Below are 14,925 nucleotides of genomic sequence, written 5' to 3'. Positions count from 1 at the left end.
CTCAAGGATAAAGGAGCGAACTTGTGTTTGGAGGCAGAGATCCTAAATAAGTATTTTGTGTTGATATTCACCCAGGAGAAGGATATGGGGTTTAGTGAAATTTGTGTGGAGCATGCTAATATGCTAAGGCATTTTGAGATCAAGAAATATGTGGTATTGGGTTCTCTTGAAGAGCATTAAGATGGATATGTCCCCAGGGCCAGATGGTATCTACCTCAGGTTATTGAGAGAGGCAAGAGAGAAGACTGCTGGTGCCTTGACCAAGATCTTTGTATCCTCAATAGCTACTGGAGAGGTCCCAGAGGACTGGTGAGTAGCTAAGTTTGTTCCTGTGTTCAAGAAGGAAAATAGGGATAATCCAGGAAACTACAGAATGATGAGTTTCACACCCATGGTTGGGAAGCTATTGGAGATAATTCTTCAGGATAGGATGTACGGGCATTTGGAAAAGTATGGCTTAATCGGGGACAGTCAGCATGTGGAGGTCAGGTCATGTCTTGAATTTTTCAAGGAGGTGATGAAAATGATCGGTGAGGGTAGAGCAATGAATGTTGTCAATGTGGATTTTAGTGAGACTTTCAACCAGGTCCCTCATGGTAGGTTCATCCAGAATATTGAGATGCATGGGATCCATAGTGACTTGGCTGCATGGATTCAGAATCGGTTTGCCCATAGAAGGCAGAAGGTGGGGGCGAAAGGGGTTCTTCAGGCTGGAGATCCATGACTAGTGTTGTTCCACAGGGATCTGTCCTGGGACCTCTGCTGTTTGTGATATATACAAATGACTTGGATGAAAATGTGGATTGATGGGCTAGTAAATTTGCAGACAATATAAAGATAGGTAGAGTCATGGACAGAGTAGAAGGTTATCAAAGATGCAGGAGGATATAGCTCAGTTGCAGATATGGGCGGATAAATGGCAGATAGAGGTTAATCCCAGTAAGTGTGAGGTGCTGCACTTTGGGAGATCAAATATTAAGTAAAAGTATACAGTTACTGACAGGACCCTAAACAGCATTGATGTACAGAGGGTTCTTGGGGTTCAAGTCCATAGCTCCCTGAAAGTGGCCATGTAAGTAGATAGGATGGTAAAGAAGGCACATGGCATGCTTGCCTTTATTGATCGGGGAATTGAGTACAAGAGTCAGGATGTCATGTTGCAGCTTTATAAGACTTTGGTTAGGCCACACTTAGCGTATTGCATTCATTTCTTGTCACCAGATTACAGGAAGGATGTGGAGGCTGTGGGGAGGTGCAGGAGATGTTAGAGGGTATGACTTATAAGAAGATGCTGGAAAAACTCAGGTTGTTTTCTCTGGAGCGGTAGATGCTGAGGGGACACTTGAAAGGAATCTATAAAATTACGAGGTGTATAAATAGGGTTGACGATCAGAATCTTTTTCCCAGAGTTGAAGTGTCTAAAACTAGGGGGCATACATTTCAGATGAGAGGGGGAAGTTCAATGGTGACGTGAGGGGCAAGTTTTCTACAGAGAGTGTGGAACACGCTGGTGGAGGCAGTTGGTGGTGGAGGCAGATATGACAGGAGTATTGAAGGGATTTTTAGATAAGCACATGAATATACAAGGAGTGGAGGGATATGGAGCAAGGGCAGGCAGAAGGGATTAGTTTAATTCGGCATTATGTTTGTCACAACATCATGGGCCGAGGGGCTCATTCCTGTGTTGTACTCTTCTACATTCTATGTAAAAGGATGTGGCAATTAGCAGTAGACCATTTCATTTCATTCAAATTTCTGCACAAAATAACGTAAGGCTTGCATGATTGAGACGTCCAGTGGTCAGGAAAATATCCAATGTACTTTCTAGCCAATGAAGCACTTTTTCTTCGAAATGTAGGCACTGTTGTAATGTGGGGAATAATGCATGAAAGATAAGGGATGAAATTGGAAGCTAATTTGCACTCAGCAACCTCCTACAGACAGTAATGTGACAGTGACCAGATAATCTGGCTTTTGTTTGCAATGCTGATTGAGGGTATTGCCCAGGATACCAAAGAGAACTCCCCCACTCTCCTTCAAGATAAGTGCAAATGGGACCTTTCACATCCACCAAAGCAGACAGGAAGAGTCTTGGTTTGCCTAAGTCTCAGAACAATGCAGTACTCACTCAGTACTACACTGAAGTGCTAGCTTTGACTTCCGTGATTAAGTCTGGGAGCAGGCTGAGTCATGTAAAGAGAAATTAGGAGAAGGAGCAGACCATTCGACCCTTCAAGCCTGCTCTCCCATACAACATGATCATAGCTGATCATTCAACTCAGTTGGATGATCTGTTCCACATTCTCCTCATACCCTTTGACTCCCTCCAGCCCTTCTTGGAAACATTCAGTAATTTGGCCTCAACTGCTTTCTAAAGAAGGGTTACACCTGAAATGTTGACTTGTCCACCTCCTGATGCTGCCTGGCTTGCTGTGTTCTTCCAGCCCCCTACTTGTCTACCTTGGATTCCAGCACCTGATTTTTTTTTGTCTCAACTGCATTCTGTGGCAGAGAATTCCACAGTCTCCCCATTTCTCTGGGTGAAGAAACTTCGCCTCATCTCAGTCCTAAATGGCCTGCCCAGTGTTCATGGATGGTATTTCTGGGCATCCTGGCCACATCCTTCCTGCACTTACTCTGCCCAGCCCTGATAGAATTTTATCGGCTTCTATAAGATTGCCCATCATTCTTCTGAACTCCAGTGAATAAAATCATTACTGATCTTCTTCCTATTTCAGTCCTGCCGTCCCAGGAATCAGACTGGCAAAGCAGTCAATGCAAGTGTATTTCTATGCATATGCCATCGTGGTTAAGTTAGTACCTTTCTCGCACTTAGGAGAGACATTGCTGTAATGGTAATGCCATAGGGTAGTAATCCAGAGGCCAGGTTAATGCTCACAAGAGATGGGTTCTAATCAATTGAGAATTGAAGGCCGGTTTCAGTGATGGTGACCATGGAACTAGCATCAATTGTCGTAAAAACTTATCTGGTCCACCACTATCCTTTAGGGAAGGAAATCTGCCATCCAGACCAGGTCTGGCCTCCTTGTGACTCTATATAGCGATGTGGGTGACTCTTAATTGAACTTTGAAATGCACGAGAGATACACAGTAATGAAAGAAGAAGGATAAGAAACTCCCATTTCTGACTCAGCAGGGAATGGAATTCGGTTGCGGTCCTGGATTAAGACTTTTGTTGTGGTACAGTGTTAAAGCAATGTGATCGAGGGCACGTATGTGTGTACCTGTTCAGTATGAAAGATGAACAGGGACATGTCCTCAACCGATATCACCATAAATGAGTCCTTCATCACTGCCTGTGGGACCTGCTGCGCTTTCTATATAAGGTAATGTTAATTTACAAATGACAACATTTCAAAGAGTTGTATTTTAGGATTTGCAAATTTCTACATATATACAGCTCCTTTCTTATGCTTTCAATTTCTTCTGCTTATACATGTGCTTTAAGTGTGGTGAAGACAGATGTAAATTGAAGCATACAAGAGGGCATTAGACGAGTATTTGGATAAAAGTAATTGCTGCCTCAAAACATCAGGGACCTGGGTTCGATTCCAGCCTCAGGCACCTGTCTGTGTGGAGTTTGCACATTCTCCCCGTGTCTGTGTGGGTTTCTTCCGGGTGTTCTGGTTTCCTCCCACAGTCCAAAGATGTGCAGGTTAGGTGGATTGGCCGAGAGAAATTGCCTGTATTGTCCAGAGATATGCAAGCGAGGTGGGAAATGTAGGGTTACATGGATAGGGTGGAGGAGTGGGTCTGAGTGGGATGCTCTTTGGAGGGTCAGTTTGGACCAAATGGCCTGCTTCCATACCATTAATCTTTGGCAGTACAGACTCAATGTGTCAAAGGACCTCTTCTATACCATACGATTCTATAAAGGATGCAGGTATGATGGGCCAAAGGACATTTGTCTGTTCGAGAAGACTGCTGTGATCCTGTGAAGTACAATCACATCATTTACTTTCATGCTAAAAAAAATTGGTCCTCTCCTATTGAACATTTATAGAGGCTGCTGGCAAACCTTTAGGTGTGAAAGGACCCACTTTCCCTCGGCACACCTTCGCGAGTCAGCAGGCATTGGGTTGAGATCCAGGAAGCCAGTGTTTGAGAGGTTTCTCTTCATCATTTGCATGAAGTAAACTGGGAGAAACTAGTAAATGTTGACATTGAAATACTGAAATAAAAGATTGTTTTTAAATGGCTTAGGGTGGAATCTTTCCAGCCCCTGAATGAATCACAGAATTCCTACAGTGTGGAAAGAGGCCATTTGGCCCATCGAGTTGCACCGATCCTCTGAAGAACATCTCACCCAAGCCCCCTACTTTATTCCTGTAACCCCGCATTTACCATGGCTGACCCACCTAGCCTGCACAACCCTGGACACTATGGGCAACTTAGCATGGCCAGTCCACCTAACCTGTGCATCTATGGACTGTGGGAGGAACACCCGAAAGAAGCTCTACACAGTCACCAAAAGCTGGAATCAAACCTGGGTCCCTGGCACCGTGAGGCAGCAGTGCTAACCACTGAGCCACCAATGGTGCAGGCATCGAAGAAAATTGGGAGATTGGCCGAGCCTCCCACCATCGAGAGTAAGAAGCTCTATTTTCCAACCAAGCGTTAACCCAGTAAGGTGCAATTCTCATCAATGAGCAGACAGAGGCATGGTCTTACGTCCATCGACATCTTCACCATTAGGCAGCTTCCCATTCTCCCAGATGCTGAGTAGAAACTGAATGGAGACACGTTCCCAACATCAAAGTAATGCAGCGAGATAACCTGGTGACTCCAGCTCACCACTCGCTCCTCTGAAACACCCATGAGGCACCATCATCTCAGGGTACTTTCCAGGAGTAGGAGCCATATGCGCCACACACTCCCCACCCAGCAGGACCAAGTGACGAAGCAGGGGTGCAAATTGCCCCCAGGCTGATGGCCTGGACAAACAAAACAAGCTGTGAAGGACAGCTGTGGACTGCCATCACTTGGCCAACTGTGCAGCTGGGACCTTAAAGATGGCGCAGTGATCAGTGAGGGCCTGGCAATACTGCCACCTGTGGAGAGAGGAAGAACAGCAGGGACATGGTGTACAGTCAGTGCGGCAAGTTTGGGAAAACTGTGCAAGAGAATACAATTATTAGGACTTTGAAGGGTATTCTGAAGAAGGACTCATGCCCGAAACGTCGATTCTCCTGCTCCTTGGATGCTGCCTGACCTGCTGCGCTTTTCCAGCAACACATTTTCAGCTCTGATCTCCAGCATCTGCAGTCCTCACTTTCTCCTTTGAAGGATATTCCACTTCTATTTACAGTCAGAGGACCGAGTTTCAGGTTTCCCCATTACCCTCTCATCAGTACTTAACTGACAAGAGGTGCAGAAAGATACATAAAGTTGGCTACTACACACTTCATGTCTCACAGCCACTCTTTAAGTTTTCTTGTCAGCTATTTTAACACTTCTCACTGCTTCACAGGTTTTGTTCCTCCTCCTTCACTTATTTAATTTGACAGTGTCTGCTCCTTCTGTAGAGCTGTTAAAAGCTGCAGATGTCTGCCTTAATTTTGCTAACAATCACCAATCATTCAAGTAGACCTTTAACCAAGATTCAAGCATTTCCAGATATTGTAAATCTCAGATGTGTGGGTGTTTCCTGACAGCGATATGTCTTACTCTGTCTCTCAGGCAAGAGGCAAGCAAAGCTTCGCAAAAAGCTTAGTTTTCAAAGGGTCCTCTTCATGAAGCTCATTCAAATCAACTGAAACACCTTCAGATATGCAGATAATGGGGCAGTACTGTGTAATTTACTTGAAATGCATGTTTCTAAGAGGACTTTACTGAACAAGATCTTGAAGTGCACGTTCATAGTTCCTTGAAAGGGGAGCCGCAGGTAGAGAGGGTAGTGAAGAAGGCGTTTGGTATGCTTGCCTTTCTTGGTCAATGCATTGAGTACAGGAGGTCATGTTGCGGCTCTAACATTGGTTAGGCCACTTTTGAATTACTGTGTTCAATTCTGGTCTCCCTGCTACAGGAATGATGTTGCTAAACTTGAAAGGGTTCAGAAAAGATTGACAAGAATGTTGCCAGGGTTGGATGGTTTGAGATATAGGGAAAGGCTGAATAAGCTGGGGCTATTTTCCCTGGACTGTCGGATGCTGAGGCATGACCTTATAAAATCATGAGGGGCATTGACAGGGTGAACAGCCAAGATTTTCTTTTCCCAAGGTAGGGGGAGTTTGAGATGAGAGGGGCAAGATTTAAAAAGGACCTAAGGAGCAACTTCTTCAGGCAGAAGGTGGTGTGTGTATGGAATGTGCTGCCAGAGGAAGTGGTGGAGGCTGGTACAAATACAACATTTAAAAGGCATTTGGATGGTAAATGAATAGGAAGGGTTTTGATGGATATGGGGCAAATGCTGGCAAATAAGATTAGATTAATGTAGAATATCTAGTCAGCCAAATCCAGCAAAATACTCATCAAATAAATAAGTCAGTCCTGAATGACAGTCAATTCGGAGCCAAATATTTTTGTTTCCCGAATTTTGTATTAACAAAGGGCCCACAAATCTGGTAATTGGAGGTTATTCAGCAAACTAACAGCAAAAGTGTTCTTGTATTAGTTTGGAAGTCTGCAGGCAGAGCTAATGGTTTGTAGTGATTACATAATAAAAATCATGATAGCATTACATGAGAATTAAGTAATTTGTAACCAGTGATTTTGGGACCATGTCCACGAGCCAGTGCATGGGAACGTTGCTGGGGAACAAAGCTGAAGTAGCGATGATGTCATTGGGTTAACAATACAAAGGCTGAAGCTATTGCTCTGGGAATGTAGGTTCAAACCTGACCACAAGAAATGATGAAATTTAAATTCAATTAATAGCTATTAAGAGTGGCACAGTGGCTCAGTGGTTAACATTGTTGCCTCATAGTACCAGGGACCTGGGTTCAATTCCAGCCTCAGGCAACTGTCTGGGAGGAGTATACACATTCTCCCTGTGTCTGCGTGGGTTTCCTCTGGGTGCTCCTGTTATCTCTGATAGTACATAGATGTGCAGGTTAGGTGGATTGGCCATGCTACATTACCCCATAGCGTCCAGGGATGTGTAGGCATGGGAGATGTAGGGTTATGGGACAGGATTTGCGTGGGATGCTCTTTGGAAGGTCAATGTGGACTTGATGGGCCGAATAACCTACTTCCAAGCTGTAGGGATTCTGTGATTATTTGAAAACTACTCTCGGTAATGATACCCATGAAACTCTCACTGATTTTTGATGTAACCCATCTGGTTTGTTAATGCCCTTTAGGATTGGAAATCAGCCATCCTTACCTGATCAGGCCCACTTGCAATTCCAGATCCACAGGCATTGTAGTCAACTTTTAACTGTCCTCCAAAGTTGCCTAACTAGTCGCTTAACTCAAAGGTAATTAGGGATGGGCCATAAATGATCTTCTCATCAATATCTTTATTCCAATGGGGATTCTGGGCTTTACTGTTCAAGAAAGATCCAAAAACCCTCAGCGGGTAATTCACCTCTTGATTGCCCCAAAGCCTGTCCACCATCTGCAAAGCGCAAGTCAAGAGTATGTTGGGATATTCCCCACTTGCCTGGATGGCCACAGCTCCAACAATACTCAAGATGCTCGGCACCATCCAGGATAAAGTGGCTTGCTTGATTGGCAGGTCGAGATTTTACCGAGAAGAGAATGAATGGTATTGATTGTTCCAAGAACAACTAGACATTTCAACTTAATTTCTGACTTGCCATCCAATTTAAAAACAATACAAGCTGTGAGTGAAACCAATGTTAATGAAAAGTCTAAGGTTTCCAAAGCGACAGGATATAGGAACAGGTGTAGTCCATTCAGCTGCCCTGCCATTCTGTACGATCATGGTCAATAGAACACTTCAATGCCTTTTAATCACCCCATCCCAATAGCTCTGCACACCACTCTGTACCAAAATCTATTAATCTCCATCTTAAAATTACTCAAAGACTGAGTCTCCACAGCCCTCAGTGACACAGAATCGCAAAGGTTCACAAACTTCTGAGTAAAATAATTTCTCCTCATTTCATAAGGACGAGGAGCAAGAGTAGGCAATTCAGGCCCTTGATATTGTTTCAGCATTCAATACAATCATGACTTATCCCATCTTGGTCTCAACTCCACTCTCCTGCCCACCTTCCATGCCCTTGAACCTGTTACTCACTAAAAATCTGTCTATCTCCCACTTAAATTGTCTCTGGGTATTAAAAGCCACAGTTCCAAAGCCCTTTAAAAGAAATAGTTTCTTGTCATCTCAGTTTTAAATCTGCCACCCTCAGTCGAAAACGATGACCACTTGTTCTAGATTGCTCCACAAGGGGTAACACCCATGCCATGCTACGTTGTCAATCTGTACACCTCCTTTTGCAGCCTGTCCACCTCCATCCAAATCTCCGCTCATCCTTCTGAACGTTCACGAGTATTAGCCTCAACTGCTCATTCCCTCCTCAGATGACAAGCCTTTTATCTCAGGAATTAATCTTTGGACAAATTGGAATCTCAGATCTCAGAGTCATCACTTTTACTTTTAAACTGCAGCCCTTACCTTGAGACTGCCCAACCAGGGGTGACATCTTATTTACATCAACCATGTCTATAGCTTTAAATATTTTGTAGGTTTCAATGATTATAGCTCTAATCCACATTAAAGTTCTGTCCCACTGACTAGTATAGGATCCATTTTCATTGTGTTTCATTTTATTTGGTAAATATCTAATACTTGCAAGGAAGAAACTATAACAAGATAGAGCGTAGACACAGAAAATGAGCATTGTTGACCTACCTGTGTCATTTCTCTGATGGACATTACGCTATCCAATGCTTTCTGTAGCCTCTCGTAGTTCTTCTTCTGTAAGTGGGCAATAGGAAAATAGTGAGATACAGTTCATGGTGTGGATAATAGTGCGGTTATGACAGCAACTCACAACATCTTCAAGCTGCCAACATTAACAAAGCTGAGGCCGAAATTGCCTTGGCAAAGTCTCACAGTTAAAGTCCAAGCAGTTGAGAGGTGCAAATTGAACATATAATTGATACATTAACAGGAAACATTAAGGTAGAGTTGCCATAGCCTCACCAGACCACTCTCTCAATAGAGAGAGACAACTGGTGGTGCCTTAAACTGAGAGTCACCATATCTCAAAGAAAGGGAGAGGTTACAAAGAAGAGCCTTTCATTGTAACCTCAGCCAGTGCAGGAATTGAACCCATGCTGTTGGTATGAACTGCATTTCAATGCCAGCCATCCAACCCACTGAGCTAACCAACCCTTAAAGAAAACAAGGTTTGGAGGTCAAAGTTCAGAAAGACACATTACCTCATGAAACTCTTCAGTGATCATCTCTAAACATTTAAATAATCTTATATATAATTCTTCCAACTTATCACACTAAGTTATGGATTCACTAGAGCTTTGTCCATATTTACCGAAGGTCCAAATGAAGAAGTTATCAACAAAAATGCCTGTTGATTGCTAAATAAAAACTCTGAAATGGTGACTTATAAATTGAACAAAGAATTAATATTAATAAAGTCACAAGTGCTTAGTTAACATTTGAACAAAGATTGGCAGTTAACTGTCAGCCATCATAAACTGGTGCATTCAACATAGCAATGCCCCTATCAATCAGAGCCAATCAATCTGCAGATTATTTTTGTATGGTGATTTCCCATTACAGTGTGGCTGTGAGTAACTGGCAGGAGAGTTTATACAAAAGTACCTAGGTTGAAGGTTAAAAATATCTTTTAAATAACTGGATAAAAATGAAACAAAACAATACATTAAAATGTTTCTTTGATAATACAGCGCTTTGTCTAAAACGCGATGTTTTTCATTCATCAGGAGAAGTCATAAGAAATCCAATTGTAATGGGAAATCACCATTCAAGAAGCCGCTGCTGATTGGCCGGCTCTGATTGAGAGGGGCATTGTTATGTCGAAAGCACTGGTTACATGATGACTGACAATTAACTGCCGATGTTTGTTCAAATGTTAAACCAGGCAGATTTACTCATCCCCCTGAGGAATGACACAGTGCATGGTTATCACTTGATGAGTTCATCTGAAACAAGTGCAGCATGTGGTCTTGTTCTTTCTGAGTGTGAAGAATAGGGCCAATTATATTAGTGTATCTAGGTATGTGGAGGTAAGTCATGCTGTAAACCCAACCAACAAACCTAAATTCTTAGCACGTTTAATGTTGGACACTGTGTTTTGATTTCTGCAAGCATAGGCTAGTGGGAGATGGTCAGTACCCTGCTTGTTACAAACAGCAAAAAGGGCTATTATCCACCAGTCCTTCCAAATTACAAAAACTGACCCACTGGCATCACACTGAGATTGACATTCATCTACCACAGTATTTATTTGTGTGATGAGTAGTGTGTCTCTTTAGCTTGATGGTGGCATTCCTGTTAGTGACCAACATGACATGGTGTTGCTATTGCATAGCTAGCACAGAAACAGCTAGCTTTACCTGTTGTTCAATCTTTGAGATACCTCAGTCTTCCACTCTGAAGTAGATGGGCACTTTTCAGGAACAAGCATGACCTTAGGCCTGCTCATTCTCTGTGGCGACACATTTGCCCAACAAAGGAGAAAGTGAGGACTGCAGATGCTGGAGATCAGAGTCGAGAGTGTGGTTCTGGAAAAGCAGGCTGGCATGATGAAGGGCTTTTTGCCCAAAACGTCAATTCTCCTGCTCCTCAGATACTGCCTGATCTGTTGTGCCTTTCCAACACCACACTTGCCTCTGCCCATCAAGGTCCACTTGCCAACCATACGAACACTCTTCTCATTCAGTAGTAATGTTTCCCTATATGTTGCCTCTTCTCTCGGTGAGATGCTTTAACAAAATCTGTCTTTTTTCAGGAATGTATTAAAGTGCCATATTTTATAGTTTAATTGTATAATTTAAAGCTACGCCTTATTGAAAAGCCAACTCTTGGAAAACCTAGAATGGAAAAGTTAGGAGCAGGAATAGCCTTTCAAGCCTGATCTGCCATCAATAAGACCATAGCCAATCAGATTGTGATCTTAACTCCACTTACTAACTTGTTGCTTGTAAACCTTGCACCTGATTTAAATGTCTGTCTTTTCTTGAATACATTCAATAGTTCCGCTTGCACAGTTATCTTTGGACAGCGAATTTGAAAAATTCACAAACTTCAGAGATGAAATTCCTCCTCATCACCATAAACATATCAGCCCACGATCAAATGGTGAAGGCTGCTCCAACGGGCTGCTCCTCGGATGCTGCCTGACCTGCTGTGCTTTTCCAGCACCACTCCTCTCAATGGGCTGCTCCTATAGCTAGTGGTCTGAATTATGACACCCTTTGTTTTTGCACCGTACCTCCTGACTCTAGATTCCTTCAGAGGGAAACATGTTCCCAGTATCTATCCTGTCATGCCCCTCAGAAACCTACATGTTTCAACAAAACCTCCTTCCATTCTTATAAACTCAAATGAGTATTGGCTCAAATTGCTCCTCCTTCCTTCAGAATACGAGACCTTCAAACTAGGAATAAATCTGGTGAATCTTTTTTGAGTTGCCTCCAGTGCCAGCGTAACCCAGTGGAGAGAATGTCTCACACAGCAACATCAAGTCTGGAACGTCATAGCAAGTCCTCCTTACGTTTATACCCCATTCCTCTTGAAACAAAGGTCAATATTCTACTTGCCATCCAAATTACCTGCTGTCACTAAATTGGGTTCTATAAAAAAGGTCCTTTTTTTAAATATTTAGGCCACATGGAGGCTATGCAGAACTTTAATAAAACACTAATTAGACCTCGGCTGGAGTATTGTGTACAGTTATGGGTGGCACATTAGATTAAGGGTAGAAACGCACTAGAGAGAGTGCAGGAGATTTACAGGAATGGTTCCAGCTTTATCAGCTTCAGATATGAGAATAAATTGGAGCAGTTGGGATTATTATCATTGGAGAGGAGAAGATTAAGAGGAGATTTGATGGAAGATTTGAAAAACACAAGGGGTGTGGACAGAGCAGATAGGGAGAAACTGTTCCTACTCATAACAGAAGGGGACAGCTTTGAAATAATTCGCCAAGGAAGCAAATGTGATGAGGATAAAATACTTTTTCATTCAGTGAGTTGTTAGAGTCTGGGATGCGCTGCCTGGAGGCAGGTTAAGTTGAGGTACTTAAGAGAATGTTGGATGATGATTTGAAGAGAAACAATTTGTAAGCTTATGGGAGAAAGATTGGAGAATTACACTGAGTCATAATGCTCATTTGAATAGCCAGTGCCGTTACAATGAACGGGATGACCCTTTTCTACACTGCTTCAAACCTGCAATTAGAAACATAGAATCCCAACAGTGAGGAAACAGGTCACACCGACACATGCCATCCACACCCACCCTATTCCTGTAACCCTCCACTAGCCCCATGGCTAGTCCACCTAGTCTGCACATCCTTGGACCCAAAGGGCAATTTAGCATGGCCAATCCCACCGTAACCTGCATATCTTTGGGCTGTGGGAGGAAACTAGAGCAACCGGAGGGTAAACACGCACGTGGATTTGAACCTGGGTCCCTGGTGCTGTGAGGGACCAGTAGCGAACCACTGAGCCACCATGCCACCCCAACATCAATCCAATAGTGGTGGGAAATAGAGAAAAACATGCTGGGTTGACAGAATGAAACAAGTGATCAAAGAGATCTTTCTGGAACGGGCACAATTCTAAAGACTCCAACCTACAGCAAGAGAAGGATAAACAGAAGTGAAATTAATGAGAAGGTTTCACCCAATTGCATAGGATCAGCAGCAATTATGGGGTTCCAGCCTGGCGTTAAGCTTTTCTGTTTAGTAAAAGCTCACCTTGGGGTTGAACGCAAGGGTTTTGGGATCACTCGGGTCCACAACAGAAGGGTAAGGCTCAAATATAATGCTCTTCCTTGGAGACTCCAGAGCAGCTCGACACATTGCGACCAATAGGTCCACCACCTAGAGTAAACAAAACCTTTGTTATTGCCTGAACTCAGCATTAAACAAGGCATAAGGGGTGCCCCTATCCCATACTAAAGGCGATATGTAATGGCCAACAGGTAACATTTTTGCTTGTGAGAGAGCTGGTGGGAGTCCCACTTCACCAGTTATATTCAGTGTCAAATAGTGTGGCACTGAAAACACACAGCCGGTCAGGCAGCATCCGAGGAACAAGAGAGTCTTTCTCCCAATTATAGTCAATGTCCATCAGGCAATTCTTAGGCAATTGGGTTAGAAACTATAGAAAAGATACAGCACAGGAGAGGACCATACAGCCCCTCTTGTGCACGCTGACCTGATGACACGCGGATGCCCTTTCTAATCTCATCTTCCTGCCCATAGCCCTGCAGCTTACAGCACTTAATGTCCAGGTACCTTTTAAAAAGAATGTAGGGTCTCTGCCTCCACCACTAACTCCAGTCACTCACCACCCAGTCTGTTAAAAAAACTCCCCTTTAATCTTTCTGCCACTCAGCTTGAATCTATGACCCTTGGTTTTTGAACTCTCTGCCAAGGGAAACAGGCTCCTTCTATCTACTGTATCTCAACCCCTCACAGCATTGTACACCTCAACCATGTCACCCCTCAGCCTTCTCTGTTCCATGGAAAACAACCCCAACCTCTCCAATCTCTCTTTGTAGCTACAATTCTCCAGTCCTGGCAACATGCCAGTAAATTATCTCTGCACTCTCTCCAGAACAATTATTTCCTGCCTGCGATGTGGTGACCAGAACTGCACACAATACTCCAATTGTGGCCTCACCATATTACCTCTACTACTTACTGAGCCACTGCTAGTAATGTACATTCCAAGATTGAGAATGGTCAAGGCCAAAGCTAGGTAAAGGCAAGTTAGGAGTTACGAGGCTCGAGCTGTAGCGATGTGTAGCCACAAGGGCAGGATGGTAGCTTTCACCCCATTTCCCAGGGCCAGCTCTCGCAATCAGGCAAGTACTTTCGAGGCAGCAATTCCCTCGAAGATCACCTGCAATCCCAAAAGGCTTTGTTTTCCGCTGATCCAGCATGATGAATTGTCTGCCCACTGCTGAGTATATCCCTGAAGTAATATGGTGAGGCCCATGCTGGGCATTAACTGGCAGCTCAGTTGGCAGTACCAGGACCCCCCAGACCTAATAAGGACAAAGGTGGGAAAACAGGAATCTCCCATCCCACCACCTCCTCACCCAATTAAATGCTGCCCCCAACTAATGTTGCTTTAGGACTACTCACTTAATTCCACATCAAATCCAACAACTCCCCAACCCCATCCATGCCAACTTCTCGTAGTTCTAGTATGCTTAACAAGGAAATACAATTTCAAATGAATCCTTTCAAGGCCTGAAGTCAGTTGACTCTGCAAAATTCTTCTGGCTTGGATTCCAAACCTTTCTCCTCAATCCCATGAGCCTGGCCTTCTGTGCAGCCTCTGTAACCACCAGCCCCAAGTCAAGTTCTGAGGAGTCTCAGAGTCATAGAGTCATAGAGATGTACAGCATGGAAACAGACCCTTCGGTCCAACCCATCCATGCCGACCAGATATCCCAACCCAATCTAGTCCCACCTGCCAGCACCTGGCCCATATCCCTCCAAACACTTCCTATTCATATACCTATCCAAATGCCTCTTAAATGTTGCAATTGTACCAGCCTCCACCACATCCTCTGGCAGCTCATTCCATACATGTACCACCTTCTGTGTGAAAAAGTTGCCCCTCTCACCCTAAACCTATGCCCTCTAGTTCTGGACTCCCCAACCCCAGGGAAAAGACGTTGCCTATTTATCCTATCCATGCCCCTCATAATTTTGTAAACCTCTATAAGGTCACCCCTCAGCCTCCGACGCTCCAGGGAAAACA

At 43.8% G+C, this 14,925-nt stretch overlaps 1 protein-coding gene across 11 annotated transcripts in view; it reads right to left on the bottom strand.

The window, feature by feature from the left end:
• The window catches only part of LOC122542474 (protein mono-ADP-ribosyltransferase PARP6), a 157,152-nt gene that overhangs the window by 29,844 nt on the left and 112,383 nt on the right, over positions 1-14,925 (bottom strand). For all 11 annotated transcript variants that reach the window (XR_006309808.1, XR_006309809.1, XM_043680211.1 and 8 more), the window contains 2 exons: positions 12,903-13,028; positions 8,846-8,911 (listed from right to left, as the gene is read on the bottom strand). Coding sequence is in view for 9 of the 11 variants with exons in the window: in XM_043680211.1 (XP_043536146.1) it covers positions 8,846-8,911; positions 12,903-13,028 (192 nt within the window). In the remaining 2 variants the exon portion in view is untranslated. The remainder of the gene's footprint in view (positions 1-8,845; positions 8,912-12,902; positions 13,029-14,925) is intronic.

Source organism: Chiloscyllium plagiosum, chromosome 40 (assembly GCF_004010195.1).
Source record: "Chiloscyllium plagiosum isolate BGI_BamShark_2017 chromosome 40, ASM401019v2, whole genome shotgun sequence".
Taxonomy (NCBI): domain Eukaryota; kingdom Metazoa; phylum Chordata; class Chondrichthyes; order Orectolobiformes; family Hemiscylliidae; genus Chiloscyllium; species Chiloscyllium plagiosum.
The sequence above is the reverse complement of the archived record's forward strand: the minus strand, read 5'-3'. Positions and strand labels throughout refer to the sequence as shown.